At 46.5% G+C, this 20,416-nt stretch overlaps 1 protein-coding gene across 2 annotated transcripts in view; it reads right to left on the reverse strand.

Moving 5' to 3' along the window:
- Window positions 1-333: 333 nt before the first annotated feature.
- plpp3 (phospholipid phosphatase 3) overlaps window positions 334-20,416 on the reverse strand; it is a 30,667-nt gene continuing 10,584 nt past the window's right edge. The window contains exons 2-7 of one of the 2 annotated variants that reach the window (XM_037114679.1): window positions 16,025-16,182; window positions 13,477-13,569; window positions 12,449-12,636; window positions 12,303-12,360; window positions 8,149-8,325; window positions 334-2,641 (exon numbers count right to left, since the gene is read on the reverse strand). In XM_037114679.1, coding sequence (XP_036970574.1) covers window positions 2,513-2,641; window positions 8,149-8,325; window positions 12,303-12,360; window positions 12,449-12,636; window positions 13,477-13,569; window positions 16,025-16,182 — 803 coding nt within the window. In that variant the 3' untranslated portion in view covers window positions 334-2,512. Of the gene's footprint in view, window positions 2,642-8,148; window positions 8,326-12,302; window positions 12,361-12,448; window positions 12,637-13,476; window positions 13,570-16,024; window positions 16,183-16,688; window positions 16,844-20,416 lie in introns of both variants that reach the window. The other variant, XM_037114680.1, reaches the window with a different exon arrangement.

A 20,416-nucleotide genomic window follows, 5' to 3' on the forward strand; every position in this document is an offset into this window, starting at 1 on the left:
CTAGCATGTAAGTAAGGGGAAATAACGGCCGCACTTTCTCTGCCATTATCGCGTCAAGTAGCATCTAGCTCACAATGCTAATAGCGTAGAGTAAACAAACAGGTAGTTCCATCATGTCACACAGGCCAAATACGATGAATGGATGGGGTCATTAGAAACCTGCAACAGCAACATTTACTGGATTTGTTGCTTTTAAATAATAATACAAATAAAAGTAATCCTATTTCCCGAATGAAGTTGTGTGCAGAGCATACAATTTCAACAAAGACCATCAAGCCATCTTCAAAAAGTTGTAGTCAAAGTTCAGGATTAACAGTCGACACAAACCGCAGCTGTGTTCATAATGAGCTTTTTATTTAAAAGCACATGTATTAGAGCTAAGTACAATTAGCAGGAAAAAAAAACAGCATTGCAACTATGTTGTTTGTACAAAAAAACGAGACAATACAAAAATACTAATAATGAATTTTAATACAATTGTGGGTGTATTTGTTTTTGAATGCATATTACACAACATAACTATAACAAATCTACAATAGTTTAGTTATCTAGATACAAAAATCTGTCAAATCGATGCTTTTTAAGCAGCATTTTGTAAAGAACACAGGTCTGTAATCATAGTGGATATATCTAAACATGTTAAGAAACAATATCTTACAGAGTTAATTTTAGTGATCTATACATTATTTATATATTTATAAAAAGAGTGTGAAAACGGCTTTGTGAAATGATAGGACGGACTATACGATGAGAAAAGATGTGCAACATGGCGGAGTGTGTTGTTGGAGGAGGATATCTGAGTAGGCTGTAAATAAAAAGGGCTTCTGTGTCTGTACAACTGTTAGTGATTATACAGGACCGGCTATAAACATACAAGGTTAAAGATGCTTCTTAGCAGAGAATAAAAATAAAAAGATCCACAGTTTTTATAACGTTCGCCTGCCCGCTCGCTCTCTGACGCACAGTGGCACGCACACATTCACACTTGGCACAGCTAACGGTGCGTGTGTTTTATGACACACACATAGTTTATCGAGGGGGGAGGTTTCACAGCGCTCATACATATGTACACACACATTCAAACACACACACACAAGATGTACATGTACAAGCACGAGCGTACCCACACAAGCACAAACACACAGACACATACACACACACACACTGAGAGACCAACATCCATTGCCAATGAGTGATTGGGTGGGTGAGAGCCCCTCCCTGCCAGCGGAAAGAGCCCAAATCATCCCAAAATAATGTGCCAGCTTAGCTGTATATCATCACCCTCTTTCCACGGTGACAAGACTGCACCCCTTCACTCTGCCTACACATCCTCTTCCACTTCAGGAAGCCAAGCGGATGGCCCCAACACCAGGAAGTGGCATGGCACAGCCACGCCTCTCGTACAGGTGCTGGGAGGCTGGGAGATCTGCCTCCCTCCTTCCACAGAAAATATCCCCCCTTTTACTACATCTAACCCTCAAAGAAATGCAACATCCCGGGTTTTGGGCCGCTCTGAGAGTCCGAGGCAAAAAAGCTTGAGGTGCTGATTTGGAGACAGAAGTGTATGAGGTCGGAGGGCAGACACAGCTTATTGGGGATACTGATGTCTCAACTATCAGTCAAAAAGGTTTGCAAGACAGCCAGAGGACTGCTCTGACACGTTAGAAAGACCGCAAAGAAGGTCGGTGGCCTACAGGGTTACTGTAATGAAAGCCGTGCTATGCTAACTTTATCCTGCCCGAGTGTGGAGTCTTGTGCGACCACCACACCAGGCTCAGTCGGGTCACATTTCTGTCTCGCGGGTCTCAGCATCATCAAGTTTTCTTTCCGTAAGACGCCTCAGGCAGCGAGTGGTGATAATGGACAATGAACTTTAAAAAAAAACAAAAAACAGTGCTATAAGTTATATTTTTTTCTATACTGTTAATATTTCTATGCCGCTAGTTATTGCAGTAATATCCTTCCCGTAGCTAAGGAAGTTGTTGTCCAACGGCATTCCAAGGCCACAGAGAGTTCAGAGAGGAAGCATCGCTGGACATCCCTCTCTCCCTAGGCAGGGGGGTTTGTCTTTTTGTGTCTCTTTTTCTTCATTTGTTTTTTTTCTTCACAAGGGTTTTTTTTTCCCTTTATGTGGTTACACTTCCATCAACCCTCCGCACCCTCAGCTCTGCCTGTCAGGTCATCAATTTCTGAATTTGTTTTTTTTTTTTTTTTCCTTTTTGTCTTTTAGCTTCCAATTCTTCCCTGTTTGTGCTCAAAAATGATGGGCTCAAATGCTGATTAGTAGTTAACAAAATGGTAAATAGTAAGTCTGGATAATGAGAGTGGACTCTGCTGTGCAAATCTCAAATCTGACACCCTAGTCCACAGAGTGCCTCGCTGGGCCAAAGGGAGGAGGATGCCGTTTGAGAAGCAGCTACAGTCTCTCGTCGCTACATTCTACTGTCCGATGGGAGGTGAGCAGCGCTGTGATTGGCTCCTCGGTCGCAGGAAGACGTCGCGGGCCTCTCTCTCACACCATGTTGTGGTGGTTGTTCCTCTCGATGATGTCGGAGGAAGGGAGCAGCTCCTTCTTGATGGGCGAGGGCGGGGGCGTGGCTGGCTTCACCCTGGGCTTGAACAGGTCGGACACGTAGAACACCTGGTGGACGCAGAGAGGGAGAGCAAGGTGAGCAAACATGAGGACATCGGCAAAAACAGACGAGGGCAAAGTGATCCAAATAAAGATTTAAAGCTGCAAAGGTCAATTCTCTGTATTGGATCGTTGGCAGGACAAAAAATAAAAATAATAAAGCCATCACTATGTGGCTCGTTGCAGCTCTAATCTAATCTCATCTGATATCAAACCAAATTTCAAGATGACTAATTAGCCCTTCGTGTGTTCAGTTTCGTCATTCAGTTGAAATGCAAATGCACCCCGGCTGACAACACCCTGTGTTTTGCATAGAGCATGTAAAACCTATCACAGTGCATTTGTCTATCTCCAGACAACCTCCACCAGGGCTTCTTCAAGCCTGCTGGCAAAGCAAAGTTGCTAAATAACGACCATAGGTGTCTTCTGTTTGCTGTAAGGCTGGGCTCAGAAACATGAGCCTCTCTGTCCTTAAACCTTCGATTTGAGTGAGGAGTCTTTATCAGCAGGTGCACCTGTGGCTGGATTTGGAAACACTCTGGATAAAACATGGCAGGTGTGTAAATATGCAGCAAAATGTTCACGTCTGCAGAGGAGCCGTGAACAGGAGAGACGTGTAATTATATATACTGCATGACTTTATAATGCCATGATGAGAAACTCCCTATCACCTCCATCTGCAACACTTTGTGCAGTCCCACTCTAGCAGCACTGAGTCATCTGGCTAAACGAAGGGATCTGAGTCTAGCTCGCCCTTAAATGACTAATTTAGTGAACCCTGGCTAATCATCTATTTAATGCTGCCAGGGGTGGATTCCCATTTTGCATCAACCATGAGGTCAGCCTGGCAAACAAAGGAAATCTAAGACTGTGATGAAATCATATGTCAAACAGGAAAATGGGCATGGGTGGACAGGAAGTGGGACCATGGAAACTACTGTCCACTGTGTAACCGTGGATCACCGTCGCCACTTACAGGGGTTCTGGGGGGGTCATTCATGAGCAACAGTGGCTTCAGCGTCGGACTAACACACAAACAACACACCGAACACACACACACACACATATAACTGGCAGGCGCAGCAGCTTTTCCTTCCGTGCTGCCAGTCGAGGGCGAGCGGAGGGCCTGTGCCAGGGAGAGGAGGGGGGAGGGCTGGTGGGAGAAGCTGCCATTCAACACTAAACTTGGAGAAAGAGAGCCCACTGTGCAGCAGCTCCTCGGGGGGCGGGAGGACAATATGGACAGAAAATACACAGGGAAAACACATCGTGCTCTAACGCTTGGGGGAAAAACCTACTGTGGGCACTTCCGTGATCATCTTTCGTTGTTTTTCCAGGAAGAAACGGTCCGCATACAGTCACTGATCTATTTATACAACAGGGACTGTCTCATTCTGAGTGGTGGGCTCAGCACAAAGACTTCCTCTTCCTCTTCAAATTCCATTATAGCTTGACATTTTACGGACTACAAAAAGACCTTCACTGCTGACCTTTGACTGATGGATGACATCACACTCAGATAGATACCTACACACAGCTGCTCTCATAGCTTTCTAAAAGACCTCTTTGTCCCTACAGTGGGCGGTTTGCGCAGAGCCTCTGTATGGTGCATTACATATGATATATAATTAGGTGGAGTGTGTGTGGACCCATATCTCTGGGAATCACCCGAGCCGCCATGGGAAACACACAAGCCTCGTTTCCCATCAGGATGCATTGTGTCCAATTACAGCCAGCCTTGCTGCCGCGTCACCCAACCTCTGACATATCGCCCCTAAACCTGCCGTGGCAGAAGGCTTATCGCGGCCGCACCACTTCCTGTGCGTGATATAGAAAACACGCACACACGCACACACACACACAATGCCTGTAGGCCTTTTGTGTTGGGTGATGCAGACTCAGCAGTTTGTCTCGTAAATCATACTTGAGTAAAAGATATCATGTTAAAATGTTACTTTGAAAAGTGAAAGTCACCCATATGAACAGCGCTCGAGCCTTAAAGTATCTTATATTAAATGTACAAGTTCACATAAAAGTAGATCTTCTTGGCTGATTACTGGATTAATTATATGATTTTTTTTTTATCCGATTGCAGAAATAATTAAAGGTGCAACATGCAAGAATTTTAGTTTTAAAAAATTCTAAACTAAACAGAAATCGTCAACAGAATGTGAAGGGAAAACAGTTTTGACGATCTGATGTCTATGAATGAATGTTGTAAAGTATGTTTAGCATGCTAAACAGCTAGCCTACGCAGATGCTCATGTGCTGGCGGTGTGAAAAACAACACTTCTTCAAAGTAACCAGTAACTAAAGCTATCAAATAAATATAGTGGGGTAAAGGGTACAATATTTGCCTCGAAAAACTGAAGTGAAGTGGAAATGCAAAATCCCAGAATACTCAAGCAAAGAAAAAGTACATCAATATTGTACTTCAGTTACATTCCATCATTGTATAGACCAGCTACTTTCACATGTTAGCAGCATTTCCTGGTGGCTGGTGCTAATTTCCCACCCACTGTGTTAACCACTTGTAAGTCTGACGCATAAAGAAGCTCAGTCACACAGGAAGGTAGCGCGCATACTTGCAGGAACTGTGAATGTCTTTAACAAAAACCCCCCCAACACATTACTCACTAGACCCCCTTTGCATGTAGAAATGGTTAATTTCTTTGCACGCACGTGAAACCAATTATGAATATACACGCAGCCACACAACACAATCGGCAGATGCCTTTACACCAATGTGTGCCACTGAGAAAACAGTGGGCCTTTCACTGCTGACTTACCAACAAATGTCTAACTGTATGTGTGCAAAAAAAAACAAGATACTTGACTTGTCTGTGTTGACTGATTAAAGCTGACTTCCTGCTTCACACAAGTTCACTGACCACACAGACGCTGCTTCAGTGTTTGTGTATGTGCCTCATGCCCTTGTGCAGGGATAGCATCCTCCCCCTCCTCCTTCAACGCCTGACCCGACTCCTCTCCACTGTGACAATGAACCTCGATAAACAAATGGCCGCTGCCCCGGCTTTCTCTCTGACAGCTGCTTCCTGCTGGAGTCACTCTACTTGACCTTTATTACAACACATGCTGAAAAGTAGGTCAGCGCGTCTGATAGGAAGTGCCAGGTAGGACAGACGAGCCACTTCCTGTTGTGGTTCCTCCATTCTCTGGATCACAGAGGGTTTGACTAAAAACAGACATTCATCTACATTTTCAACAATAAACGTCTCTGACTCAGACTCATCCATCTTCAAATGTGAGGACAGACAATAAGGTTTAAAGCAGCAATAAACTTACAACAAAGCCGCAGTCTTAACACGTCACGACTTATGAATGTGTTCATTCTTGCCCCGGGTTTTGCATTGTTCCTTTACTGGCACTCAATGGGGGAGCACTGGGATTAAAGAGGTAACTGTAGCCTGGGGAAACCTGGAATAGCACCGACAATAAAGTCATGGAACAACACACTTCTCGACAGACAATTACTGAAATGTATTTGGAGGGGAAGACGCTTTTCCACAGGGCCGTGTAACGCATCGGAGCAATTGTTCGGGACGGCACACTTGAGACTGACGTGCAAATCCACTAACTCGTCCAATGTGTGCTTTTTGTTCGTCGAATCAAGTGCACCGTCGGTGTTGGGAGCACATCCTTTTCATGCATGCGCACAAGCTCAGGCTGGATTAATGGACCACATTACCCAGGCTGCTGTTGGGGGCTCATAAATATCAACCTTTTCTTGCCTCATGGAAACATCTCATGAGAAAGATGGGCTTATGGGCTAAACCCAGAAACCTCAGAAACCTTTGTTATGCTGTTACTGTGCATGTTCACAGTGACCTCAAAGACAAATAAAAGTCGGGCACATAAACAGCAATCATTGAACATCAGAGGGACGTGCAATAGATCTAAGCTCAGACATTTAAAAGAGCGTGCTGAAATATTCACTTCAACAAGATTTCAAAGTGTGACCTCCTGCTCTTTTTCTTGTGTTTCAAACTCAACATCTGAAAAAATAATGACTGAACCTGCACACTTGTGATCTAAAGATGTTCACACTTTGATTTAGTGCTTTCTGCCGGTGTTTCTGAGGCACGCGGGCGTCACACCTCCTCCGCCCTGCCTCCACTCATCTCCTGTCAGGTCCTTTCTGCTCCGCTGCTCATTGAGAGGCCGAACCAGCCGAGCTAAAGTATTCACAGATGTGTGTTTCGACCAAGGCTGGGCAAATTCAGATTGTAAAAGTAACCTCAGCGCCTCGATCGGCAGGGGTTTCACTATAAGTGTGTGTGTGTGTACTTTGTGTGTGTGTGTGAATGTTGTGTATGCATATAGATGTATGGACAGAGTGTCTGTGTGTGCGTTAATCTGTCTCTTCGATGGTCGTGGAATAGCTGACTTGGACTGAAAAACCCACGCTCATCCCGAGCCAAGACGCAGGCAAGGCTCCTCTCTCCTGTCACCTCCCTCTCTTCGTTCCTCCTGCCAGATCTGCCCGTTCAGAGGTCAAGCTCATAAATTGAGAATACTCTCTGAAAACATCCTCCCCTTCTTTTTTTTTTTGCCTCCTCGTCAGAGCCGATGTCGTCCAGGAGCTACACCCAGCAGGAGGAGCGCTGATTGTGCCAGAGCGTTCCAGTCCGTTGTTGCTCACCGATTCCTGCTCACGGGTCCCCTCAGTGATCTTGGCATTCGTGGACCCCGTTGTGCTGGTGTGTGATTGTGTGAGTGTGAATTTCCTAGCTGTGCCAAGGTCTGCCTAGGCGCCACTACTAAGGTCTAGCTGAATTTTATGAATCTAAACCTCTCCAGGTCCGTGATTTGGATCATGTAGAAAGGTAAGGGCTGCTTGTGGTGTGTGTGTGTGTGTGTGTGTGTGTGGGTTCAAGTGTGTATAAGTGTGTCTTTCCATACTTTTCCCAGAGGCAGCACAGTTTAGCGGCGGCCCGCTGTGCTGATAGAACCAGAGCCGCCAAATAAAAAAACCCAAAATAATTAACAGCCCCATTCCTGTTTCAAAGGCTAATCCTCTCTCTCTCTCTCTCTCTCTCTCTTTTTACACTCCTTCCATTTTCCCCCCCCTGACCCCGAATTCAATTTTCCTTGGCTCCATCTAGCTTAGTGTAATGATGAGGGTTATGAAAATCCTCTGGCAAAGGCTGCGACGACATGTCACAAAGAAGAAGTGAAGAGGGTTTGCAAGCGTATGGATTCACACTAACGCGCCGACACGCACAAAAACACACACACGCACGCACACACTCTTCAAGTAGGCCCTGGCTCCAGGCAATGTGTTATTCATTAAAGGGAATCAGATTCTCCTCACTTTGCTGCCGGCTCCGATTCTCTTTTTCAGAAGAAAAAGCAGAGGGGAGAAAACGAGCAAAGAGGGGAGCCGTGAGGAGGCAAACTTTATTTGACGGTTGGTTCCGTCTGCAGGATCCCCAATGGTCAATTATAGAAAAGTATTAAGTTGCATAAAGATGTATGGATCCGTGTGCACTCACTATGCAGTAGGCCACCAGGGCTCCCTGCACAAAGCCTGCCAGGACATCAGTCGGGTGGTGCTTGTGGTCGGAGACACGTGATAGGCCGGTGTAAAAGGCCATCATCAACAGGGTGAACTGGAGCAGCGGGCGGAGAAGACGAGCGCCGCGCCATGTAAACCTGGACTGGAGATAGAACTGAGGAGAGAAAGAGAGAAGGAGAGAGAAAGATAGCAGGAAGGAGAGCAGAACAAAGAGGTGACGTTATTTCTTTTCTTCATACGGTGGAAATTCAAACTCAGAATTTTTAGTGTTTACAATATGAATGAGGAAATAATACAAACTCAGGAATATTTATCTTTTCCATAACTGAATAAACAAGTTTGTTCTCAGAGGAAAATCAGTGTTTGAAGCTACAAAGGTGGCAGGGTCCGTAAGTAAAAACAGTTTGTCCTTTAAGGTCAGTTTGTTTATTCAGTTCATTCAGTCATGAAAATGAAGAGAGTTTGTTTATTTAGTTTGATTAGACATGGAAAAAAAAATCAGTCAATGAAGAACATTCTGAGTAAAATGTCTCATAACTACACAGAGCACCTTTACTTGCATATTGTCATGTAAATGCTCTGATGTAGATACAGTTTGATGAAGAGTTGTCTGTGTTTATGATGTGAAGCATGTAAAGTAGCTCATGTTACTGATGGCGTAATGAAACCCACATTTTCATTTGACAGCCATTTAAAAACATGTCGCGCTGACTTTTTAAACCTTCACGTGTGGCGCGTGTGCGTCTGTATTATTCCTGTCTGAGAGGTCTAGACTGTATCAAAGTGGGCAGGCTGGCTGGCAGAGCCGCAGAGAAACACACACCGTCTTCCACAACACACACACGCTCGACTGCCTGAGACCCGTACATTACTGATTCATGGTTCAACGTTGCAGCTGTAAAAACAGCGAGACCACAGAGATCCACTGGAATACGCACATATATACATACTGTGCCATGAACGTTTCAGGACTTGTTGGGATGAACTCTCTTCCCTCTGTTAGAGTCAATACGAGACAAAGTGCACACCTCCCCCCCCCGCCTTGTGCCGTCTGCACCGAAAAAAAGTTCTTTTCTGGGTCATGATAAAGGCTGAGAAGAGCGGAGACAGGAAGACCAAGGCCGCTTTCAGTCACTCGTTAATGTGCAAATACATGCAGTATCTCTTCTTTTATCCACCTACATGCCCAGTGGTGAGATCAGCCCAGGTTCCTCAAACATCCTGTCATTCTGCACCACTCATACCCTTCACTTCCTGTCTCTCACACCCAGAAATGACGGGCCTGGGAGGGCCGGCCTCAGCCAAGGTCTACCCAGCCCAAAACCTCCAGACTTGTGTCTTATAATCAGCTCGGCTAACAATAACCACAGGCAGCAACCCCCATCCACTACGAGCCCCTGTAGGTGTGGACGTAAAGCTCCTTCGCACTTCCTCTATGACATTCAATCATTGTTCTTCTCCTCAAGGAAATAGAGGAAGTGTTCCCTCCCATCCCTTACAATTTTGTTCTCTCCTCCCTGGCAGGGATGTTTAGACTTCAGGTTTCCTCTGCAGTGGTTCTCAGGTAGTGGGCAAGGATACGTACTTCCGTACGAAGCTGAACGCAACATCAACAAAAAAAACCCCAAAAAACTCTTGGCACAACTTCCTAAATCGCTCAGTTTTTTAGCATGCTTGGAGAAAGAATAAGCACCAAAACAAAAGGTTACTTTGACCTGTGCTTGGCACTATCTCTCCGAAGGGCAGCGAGTAAACCCAAATAACCCGTCCAGAACTGATTCAGCCGGAGCTCACACACACAGAGTCACGATTAACAACCGAGAGGCTCATTGACCTTCTAAAATCTTAAAAATGCGTCGTCTCCTTTTTAGATCTAACTCAGACCTAAACAAACCGCCTCTCTGACCCTGGATGTCCTCGCTGTGATCTGCTTTGTCTCAAATATTCAGATCGAAGGGAAACAACAATAAAACGCAACAACAAAAGGATTCCCGGCACATTCCCATGAGAGAGGGAGACAAGAGCGACACAAAGTCTGGTGGTTTCCAAAGGAATCCAGCTCATTCCAGTAAGATCTTCTTCTCCGTTTCTCGCTCTGACTCAGAGTCAGTTTTCCATAAATGAAAAACACAACAAAGTGAGAAAGAATGAGAAAAAGGGCACTTTTTTTTCCTCACCAGCCTCCTTCCCCTCCTCCTTTTGGTTAACACCATGCTTTGAAACAAAGGAATATCTGTGGTTGATGCCACTTTCATCACAAACAAACATATTAGTTTCTATTTATCTAACAAAAAGCAATTTGTCTCAGTCGTAGTAGGTTCGGTCTGAACAGACAGCCCACAGAAATGTCCTCTGCTACTGGTTTTGTATGTGCAGAGAGACGTGTGCGTGTGAGACTAAACAAAAGTGGAACGCATGAAAGCCAAACGTGCGCTTGTTCCTCTGTGGCTGCGGTGTCACTGCAGGCAAGCGTGCCATGTGGTCCGTGCCATCTCGCAGTCTCAGCTCAAACCACATCGGTCACAGGCGCAACGCTCAGGCACCCGGGCAGGAAACGAAGCGCCTCAAAATCACAGAGTGTCAATTAGCAGACGACTGGGGGCTGTGGATGGGAGGGCGACGTGACAGCCGCACTGTGGAAATTATACTCTCACCCTGGCAAGCAACAAAAGAGCAAAGACAAAGAAGGAGAAGAAGAAGAAGAGGAGGAGGAGATCTATATTTGTCTGTGCTTGTGGAAGCGGGAGGACAAAAACAATCCTGAACCTTTTTTTTTTTTTTTTTTTGTTTAGCCAGAACTGCACCACAGAGAGCGGACGTTCAGATGTAATGCATCCAGAAGTTCACTGATTATTCTAATTGTTCCAAAGAATGAGTTGACATTTCGCAACAAGACATACAGTATTTGCCAGCCAGAGTCCCATGAGAGAGTCATAACCACTCGCCTTTTAATTCCTAATAAAAATACTGATTATCTGAGGTTTTTTTATTGGCTATGCAATTTGCCTTGCAGGGTTATTACCTGTCCTCGTGTATTGATTCGTCTCTACATTTTGGCAGTTAACAATATCTGCCGTGATGTAGGACGCATGAGAAACTTGTTCTCTTCCGAAAGGAGACGTCAGTAGAGTGGGAGGGTCTGCGTGTGAAAACATGATGTCACGCGACGGGCTTTCAGCTGGCAAAAGCAAATAAACACTGCATATTCCTTATCCCACCAGGAATGCGTCCACTGTGGGATTTGTTTCAGGCTGGTTTTGTGTTCCAAAACATTCGACTACAAACTGTTCCTCCTCTGCTTCACTGTTTGCACCAGCCTCCTCTGGCGACGGTCCTGAGCTCACCGCAGCTGGAACACTGGTCTCGGACTAGTGTGTCACTCTGTGGTCTGGATGCATCGACGCTGCCTCTCGGCTTTTCCCCCTTGCTTTTTATTCGCTCTAGTCTCTGTTCCTCGGTCCGACCAGAGCGCAGCTGTAGGTTCACCAAGAGGCTGGGAAATACCCATCGTCTCTCGCTGCATGATAATGCATTACGGAACAACGGAATTTCAACCGTCGGAACACCATGAGAACCGAGACCACCTTGTAACTGAGCTCAGGCCAGACAAAAACCCAAAACACAGACTCTGACTCTCCTCTGCAGAGACACGAGGGGAGGAGATGACTGGGGAGCTTTGAGCTGGCAAATGTGTGTGTGTGTGTGTGTGTGTGTGTGTGCATGTGAGTGTGCGCAATTACACCATTTGAAGCATGAAATGCCTCCGGGGTGCTAAGCCCCACCCGACACCCACAACAGGTGGAGTGAGAGGGAGCAATTGAGGGGAAGGGGAGAGGACAGGAAGCGCACGCGCAGCTGCTCTGAAGAAAACAGGTGGAGTGCATCCATTCACGTCTCGGAGGAGTAAAAAAGAAGAATGAGACTCTTCATAAACTGTGTGAGGAGCAGGGAGGAGAAGAGGGGGATGAGAACAATGTTTTGCTTTTTTCTCCCGGCGGGCGGCGAATCCCAAAATCACGGTCCAACCTTCTCTCCATGAAAACCCATTGTTTGTGTGACTCTAAGCATGTGCGTGCTTGCGTGATTGTGATTGTGCTGCGATGTGCGCATAAGAGTTTAATAGTTACTTACAGCCAGGTAGAGCATGGTAAACATTGAAAAAGAGGCGTGTCCTGAGAAGAAGGATTTCCTGCGGAGGGAAAGATTACCTTCAGTCAGTCATAATAATATTAGTCCAGTATACTGTAGTGTGTGCGCGCAGTGGTGTTTACACAAACCTGGCCTCCTGTACATCACTTTCCTTGCCAGAGCAGGTGTAGTTGGTGATGTATCCCAGTGAGCAGTCGATCTTGGAGAAATCTGGTTTGCACACGTCTATGAAGTGGGGCCTCATACGGCCCACCGACACCTTGGCAATGTCCGTGAACGACTGGCTGACGGCACATCCAAAGAGAAACACACCCATCTGCAGGACCACACATGCTCACGATTAGACATAATGGCTATTTATGTAGCTTTCAATAATTGTCCCCTAGCTAAACCCTGTCCCTCTTACTTACTGTTTACTGTTTAAACACCTTCAGTCCTGACACATCACATATTACAGTGGCGACAGCAGATTTACCCCTGAGTCATTTCTGAGTTACTCATGTCTTCATATCTTGCCATAGACCGCTGTTTTTGTGGCTGAATGGACGACATTTGCAAACTGATTTTTCAGCTATGACAAGCTAGCCAATCAAGCTCACGTTAGCTTCATGAATTGACTGAAAACACTGTCTACAGCTGATGTTATCTGACGACTCAATTTAAATCAAGAGCCGAGGGTAAAAGTGTCTTAGAAATGCAATGATGGCTTCATTAATGATGTGAAAAAGTTCAAGATGGACTGCTATGTCATCATAACAAAACCAAAATCGGTCGGGCTGCACGGCTAACTTGGTCAAGCAAGTTAAAGTTGAGATTGATGGTTTACTATTATTATTTCAAAACCGTGTTTTTCACTTTAAGCATTACAAGAACAATGGCGTTTAGGATGAGGACAAACCAGTGTGTTTTCACAAATGTGATCCAATAGAGCAGGATAAAGTTGTTGACGTTGCTGAAGCCTAAATTCTGATAGCATTTAGCATCCACACAGTGAGGAAAGTACTCCACAGTGGATGTGATGTGTTGGTGTTGGTGGTAATCATGGCATCAAAAGCTCAGAGTGAGCAATAACCGTTCAGGTGAAGGGTTTAGCAAATGGTCATTTATTAATGCGACAATTGGATTACACACAACAACGTGCTTGTGTGGAGCTGACCTGTTTGTAGAGGGCTGCGACGTAAGGATTCCCCACAAAAGACTTGGTTCCCTCGTGTAGCTGGTGAATCCGGAAGCATTCTCCAATCACGATCTGAAGGAGAGGATTGTTTTTTGAGACACACGCAACAACACCGACCGTAAAAACACAAGACACATTCTAGCTGTGTGATGCTCCTACAGTCTCGCAGATAAACTTACAGCAAATATGCTAACGTTTGAGTGTGTATCATGCAGGATATCTAATTTTCATTCCAGACTTGAGTCACAGATTGGTAAGAAAAAAAGGGCGAGTAAAGGACAGACAGGATGAGTGACATTCACACACAGACAAACACATAGGGTGAGCATGGCCTGCCTTTCCCTCAGGCAGTCTGAATGTGGTGTGAGATTATTAATGAGTGGGCGACGCTCTGCTCAGTGATATGATGGCGCCTTTTGTGTGAGATATGGAGGGTAATGAGACAGTGAAGGCAAGGGGAAAGGAAAATATGAAAAGTTAAACAAGCAGATCCAGACTCGGTCAATGTGCCAGTCAGACTGACCTGACTGAGAAGGATTTATATTATTAGAGTGGTCTGCTGTACGGCTTAAGTTGAGAGGGCTATCCCTGAACCCCGCCATTCCAGCCGGGCGCTTTTAAGTCGTGTTGGGGCCCGTGGAAAGACCTCGTCTACACTGAGGGGGCTTATGGCCAAGCCAACGCTGCAGGCACGGACATGTCAATCATATACAAACCACCTGGGGTATCTGACTGACAGACCGGCTGCTCTCCACCACTAACCACATCTCCCTTTCCTTCCTCTTTCCATACAAGGCTTCACTCTTTGGCCAACCTCCTCGCCCAATCTCCCAGGATAATATTTACCTGCCTATCTGTGAGCCAGCCGACGGCACCGGGGCCGTGCATACCATCAGGACTTAAAATGCGCGCAGTGTTTCACAGACATCCTCTCGAGATAATGCAGATACATAATGTCTGTGTATTTGCATGTGTTTTTATTGTCAGGCTTGATAAACACACATATCCTGCCTGTTGGGTGATCAGCTGGCAGGCTCACAGCCAGAAGAAACAAACACGCCGGTGCATCGGTTTGTGTGTGTGTTTGCTATTGTTAATGAATTCTTCTGATCTGAGCTTAAGATAAGAACCGCAGGAGGCCAATACAGGCCAGAGAAGTTTATTTGGCTTGTCAGCATTTGCATTGAAACCTCTCCTCCTCTTGTCTGTCTCCCAGTCTTGGTTTGCTACCATGCCTGTGCTTGTCTACGTGCAGTCAGGGCCTTTCTCACCAGAGCAGAGGGCTCAACAGGTTCCCTGATTGGTTTATTTGGATCACCAGTGTGTGTGCTTACAGAACACTATATCGCTATTCTTTTTCTCACAGTGTCAGACGCAGACAGGTCTGACCAGCGGGACTGTTGGGATTTCCCTCGCAGCAAAGAGGCCCAATTGGAATCTGCCACTAAATGCACGTACATGCGTGCATATACAGCATGTGTGTGCGCGCCTGCATGAGAGAGCGTGCATGTTCGAGGAATGGTGTCGGCATGGCAGTAGACGCCGCTAATGGAACACAGCTGTGTGAGACACGCCAGCCTTGCCCACACGTGAACATGTGAGGAAACTTCGCTAAATTCAAGTACAGTCTCCTGGTTCCAATAAGCAGAAGAGCTGAGCTGGTACGGTGTGTGTGCGTGTGTGTTTGTGCCCACGGAGCTAATGGCGAGGAGACGGGGGCGAGGAGACGGGGGCGAGGAGACGGGGGCGAGGAGACGGGGGCGAAGCGACGTCTCAGTCTGGGAACTTACAAGGGGGCTGTGCCACAAAGAGTCTAGGGGCTTTAAAGACCATCTAGCCTGACCACGTGGCGCTAATTGACATACACATACCCCACCGCATATCATTATAACGTGTTTCCACTAACCTCGACCCCCCCCTCAGCCCCCGCTAATCTGCCGGCACTACACTGCAGCCACTCAAGTCATGGGAATGAAGACTTCACGCTCGAGGCTATCAGTGAGGCACTGCGGGCATGGGAGAGGGCACTGACACGTTCACCCGGAGCAATGTGCGGGGCAAAGAGGGCACGGAGTCAGGATGCAGGGATACGAGTGGGAGGTATGAGAATGGACCGAGCCCTTGTAAAAAAAATGTCTTTGATCTTTGGCATGCATGCGTCAGCACACACACATAAACACACACTTCCCTAATGTCGCTTGGGGGGCCTCTCTCTCGCTACCACCGACTGGCTTAGCGAAGTAATAAAAACAGGCCGGCTACAAATGGCTTGGATGAGTCAGAGCTGATACGGAAGAAAGTATGACGAAGAAAACATGGTAGGATGAAAGGGCAGGACATATAGAGCACATTTACAGCAGAAGACTGGAGTATTTTAGAAAATACTGCATGATAGGTAATCACTCAAACGTTTTGATTCAGGGGGAGTATGTTAGTGAGACTGATCTGTCGGACTGAGAGTCAAATGAAGTGGCTTTAAATTGGAGTAAAAGCAGAAAACAAAAGGGAGGTGTAAAGGTCGACTTACAGAGAAGATGGCAATAAGAATGCCAACACCACAAAGCACGGCATCGCTAATGGTGTCGCCCACTTTTTGGGGGTAGCGGATGGACTCGTCCGAACAGTAAAACCCGCGCTGGTACGGCTTTATGGTGCTAGTCTCAATGATCAGGAAAGGCAGGCTAGCTACAAGAGACACAAGAGGGGAGCAAAGAGAGAGAAGGACAGGAAGAGGGAGAGAAGGAAGAAAGCATAAAAGCACCAGGTCAGTGACAAAGACATAAACAGAGGAGAACGGGGGAGCACAAGGAGCACGCTGGACCCAGGGGATCATGGGATATGACAGAAATGGGATGGGGGCTGACGGATGTCACGCAAGGTCAGCAGAGAGCAAAGGAGTGATGGGTTTACAAAAGCAAATGCAACTAACCCCATGAATTTAACTATGACAAGGGTGCAAAACATTAAAATCCTTTATTTTTTTTTATGATCACCAGAATGTGAAAACTTGGATTCAACAGGTGCCCACTTCTCACATATTGCACCTTTTTAGGAGTTACATCAACTTATTCTGGGCTCATTTAACGCTATCACTCCTTCACAGAGACCATCATGATCCACCAGCCCTCCATGTTTCTGCCTTTCCCCCCCAACATCGAGTGCTCTTTGTGTGTGGGCAGGGGGCGACTTACGGACACCGCGGGCAGTGTCAACCCAACAGAAGTGAGCACTGAGGAGGGGACGGTGCTGCTCTTGTAGGGGTACCTCAGGCTGGAATCACTGCAGTAGAGACCCCTCTGGTACGGGCGAACAGAGGTTCGGTGCAGAACCAGGCTGGGCAGCATTGCTACACACACATGAATGGATGTATGAACCCACACACTCACACATACAACAAGGCTGATCCACAGTCACGCCTAATACAGGGAAACACATTGCAGCGCAAAAGCTACTCACCTGTCAGCTGAGGAGAAATATATCACGTTAAAACACATATTTGCACATTAGCATCATCACCGATCAGGCTGTTGACTGAGCAAACCCTCCCCTGCCAAGCTGCTCCTGTTGACAGTGTGACACCAGGCTATTGAGAGCTGAGATTTATTCTTCAGCATTAGGAGACCCCCTCCCTCCTGACAGAGCAAATATTTGGCACTAGGGATCCATTACTGGAGACAAAAGAAGCCCACCAAGATGGAGACAATGTCAATACGTTGTGAGAACTTAAGTGTCGTGGACTGAAGGGGGAGAGAGTGCCATTCCAGGTAGAGTGTTGAAATGTTCAGTGTTTTGGGACCCTTATTTTATTGTGTGTTGTGTTGGATGAAAAGATTGATACCTCTCTCTTTTTCTTAACTTGTTTGCCTATTAGCTTACATTAGCATGGAGGCTTACAACAGAGAAAGTCGGGAAGCCTTCCAACAAAATTAAGGTTTTGTTTATTAAACTAATGAGATTTAAAAGGTGCAACACAAACTGGATCCCTTTCAAATTCATACTCAAAACAAACAGTGGGCATTCTATTGCCATAGTAACCGCTATCTGCTGCTAACTTGGGTTGTTTGTAGGCAGATTGCGTTACCTTTGGAGAAAGCAAGGCTAGCTGTTTTTGCTTGTTCTCAGTCCTTATGCTAAGCTAACCAGCTTAGGACAGTAGCCACATATTCAGACCTTTATTTAAGCATTTTTACTACATATTTACTTTACAAACACAAGAGGATATCAGCCTTGTCATCTAAATCTAGGCAGAAAGGCACATAACACTATTCCCCAACATGGGAAACTGTTGCTTTGATAACAGCACTCGTGAGGATCTAGAGGATCTTCATCCAACTACCTCAACTGTGTTGCCGAAGCCTTCAACAGCATACACACGCACGCGCTCACACACACCCACACTCCGTTCTGTTGAAAGGAAAATAAATACATATCTCCAAATCAAATGACTACAAATACAGGCGTGTAAACTCCAGCAGGGGCTTTGAAAATTTTCCTTTGGGGATTTTAAAAAATGTGTGAATACCAAGAAAAACAAAACGAAGCCCACCCAACTCTGGAACATTTTTCGCATGAGAGAATGTTTGGCGTGTCTACGTATGACCGTAGTAGCTCATAAATAGAGGGGGGCGCAAGACAAGAAGGCGTCCTGAGGACCCACACACAGACACACCGACATATACATCCAGCATCAGACTGCACAGAAACTATTCCTGCGTGCGGTTTGTGTGGTTAGCGCACATCACAGGGATTTTTGACGTTCGGGTCAGAAATCTACTCAGGAATTCTCAGAGAACCCGCGGCCGTTGTCTCACCAGCGATGGGAGAGGGAGATCGTGTTACTGGTCCGTCGCGAAAAACACAGCCCTCACCAGTAACCACTCTGAATGAACACACACTCTCACGCATTCTTGTGGACAGTCGAGGCTCTCACAGGCTCCTTAACATCCACACTGTGACATCTGCGCCCACTTGAAAGAGGGAAGTGTTGTCTCAGGTGTAAATGAGCCCGTGTCCATTTTAATACGGCTAAATAGGAGGAAATTTCATGTTTCTTCTGTTTGCATTAATATACGAGGCGCTGGTGGCTTTTGGCCGCAGAAAATGAGGATTTTGAAAGCTGGCTGCAATAAATGAACTCGTTTTTTAAGGAACGTTTCTGGAAACTTTGAGGTCAGAATGAACATTAAAAACTCAACCCTCAACCCAAACCGAACAAGAAGTCCTTAAAATGAAGTGCTCCGGAGAAAATGAGATGTGAACATCTACATTTCCGTGACAGTCGTGCTCCAACGGCTGATGAGGACGATGTGATATCAATGTGAAGCTCAAGAACGGGTCTGCCGATTTTTTAACTTCGAGACTGAACTTGGCAAAATGATCTCAAGAATCTCCTCGTTTGATTGCAACAACAACAAAAAAAAATCACCTGAAAGCTACTAAAATGGCGTAAAGAGAGTTGAAGCTGACCGTCTCTCTCTCCGGTGGTGGGCAGAGGGCAGCAGACGGGATGGTCACTGAGGCAGACACCTGCACAAACAGGGTGCAGCGCCAGGGCTCGCCGGGCTGCTGCTGGTGGGCCCACACAGGGCTGGGCCAGACTTTGGTGGTGTCTGAGAACCACGCTATCCACACAACAGGCAGGGTGAGCTTTGGGTGAGCCGGTTCACACAGAACTACGGGGGGCAAGGCAGGGCGGGACGGTCGACGCGGCTCAACAGCACATTCTGGTGCGGATTTTCTGCGCATGTGAGTCTTTTAGCTTAGCGCCCCAGTAACCTTTAATACCCCCGCACGCCGAACAAAATAAGATGTGTTGGGTAAACACTTTTCAGAAGGCAGACCTTGCTTTCTCTCACGCCAATCTCTCCTCCTCTGTTTTCTCCTGCTTCTCCTTCCCTCTCTGTCTCCGTCCTTCCACTCTGACCCACTTGTGGAGAGGAGGGGGGGGGATTCAAATGCTAATGAGGAGAAGTGAAAGGAGAGGAGGTCATGAGCTTAACAGACATGGGAAACACGCAAACGGACAAACGTACACACACCATGCAAACTGGTGCTTAAAGGCTAAAACTGGGATCGGAGAGCAGCATGGGAAAGCTGACCGTCTCCCGAGAGAGGCAGAAAACAGGAAAGTGAGAGCGAGCGATCGAGCACATCGGCGCTTATCTATCGAGAATTAACGAAAGCCTCCCTCCCATCGCACGCTTCCCGGCCTCGAGATGCCAAAGCTGTTTAGTGTTGCCTGTCCCCCCCTGAAAAACAGCCTGGCATGTGGGCATTCTCCTCATACCACAGACAGCCCGTGAAGTTAAAACACTAACCCCGCAGCCCATCTGAGCCCCATCTGCAAAACAGCGGCATGAAGAAATATGACCTCTTTAACGGCGACGGGATAAAGAGTGGGCGACCTTCACAGAGGCCGCTGACCCCGAGAGAGGAGGAGAGAGACGGGGGAGTGTCTGAGGAGGGAGAGATAAAGACAGTAAAGAAAGAGGTGGGCTGGGCTGTTGGCAAAGGCCTGCGGTGCATGAGTGAATTAAAGAACAACTATTTTACAAGCTCTGTCATGAGGTCAGTAACATTCAGGGACGCCTCAGTGCAGGAGGGAGGAAAACACCTGCGCTGCTGGTGAACAGTCCTACTAAATGCACCATTTTGCATTAATCTCAGCCTTCATTTTTTGTGTTTTTTTTTGCCTCTGCGGGAGGGGTTTGCGTGAGTTCTCCTTATGAGCTGCTTTTCAATGCCACAAAACCGCCTGAGAATAATTGGGGCCTTAAAAAAACCCTCAATGGAGACAGAGAGAGAGGGAGAAAGAGAGAGAGAGGGCGAGAGGGAGAATAAGTATGGAGAATGCAGCAGCAGAAAAAAACAAAACACGCGTCCTAAGTGGGTGGTTTGGCGAGTTTGGGGAACAGTTCTA

Source organism: Acanthopagrus latus, chromosome 11 (assembly GCF_904848185.1).
Source record: "Acanthopagrus latus isolate v.2019 chromosome 11, fAcaLat1.1, whole genome shotgun sequence".
Lineage (NCBI taxonomy): Eukaryota > Metazoa > Chordata > Actinopteri > Spariformes > Sparidae > Acanthopagrus > Acanthopagrus latus.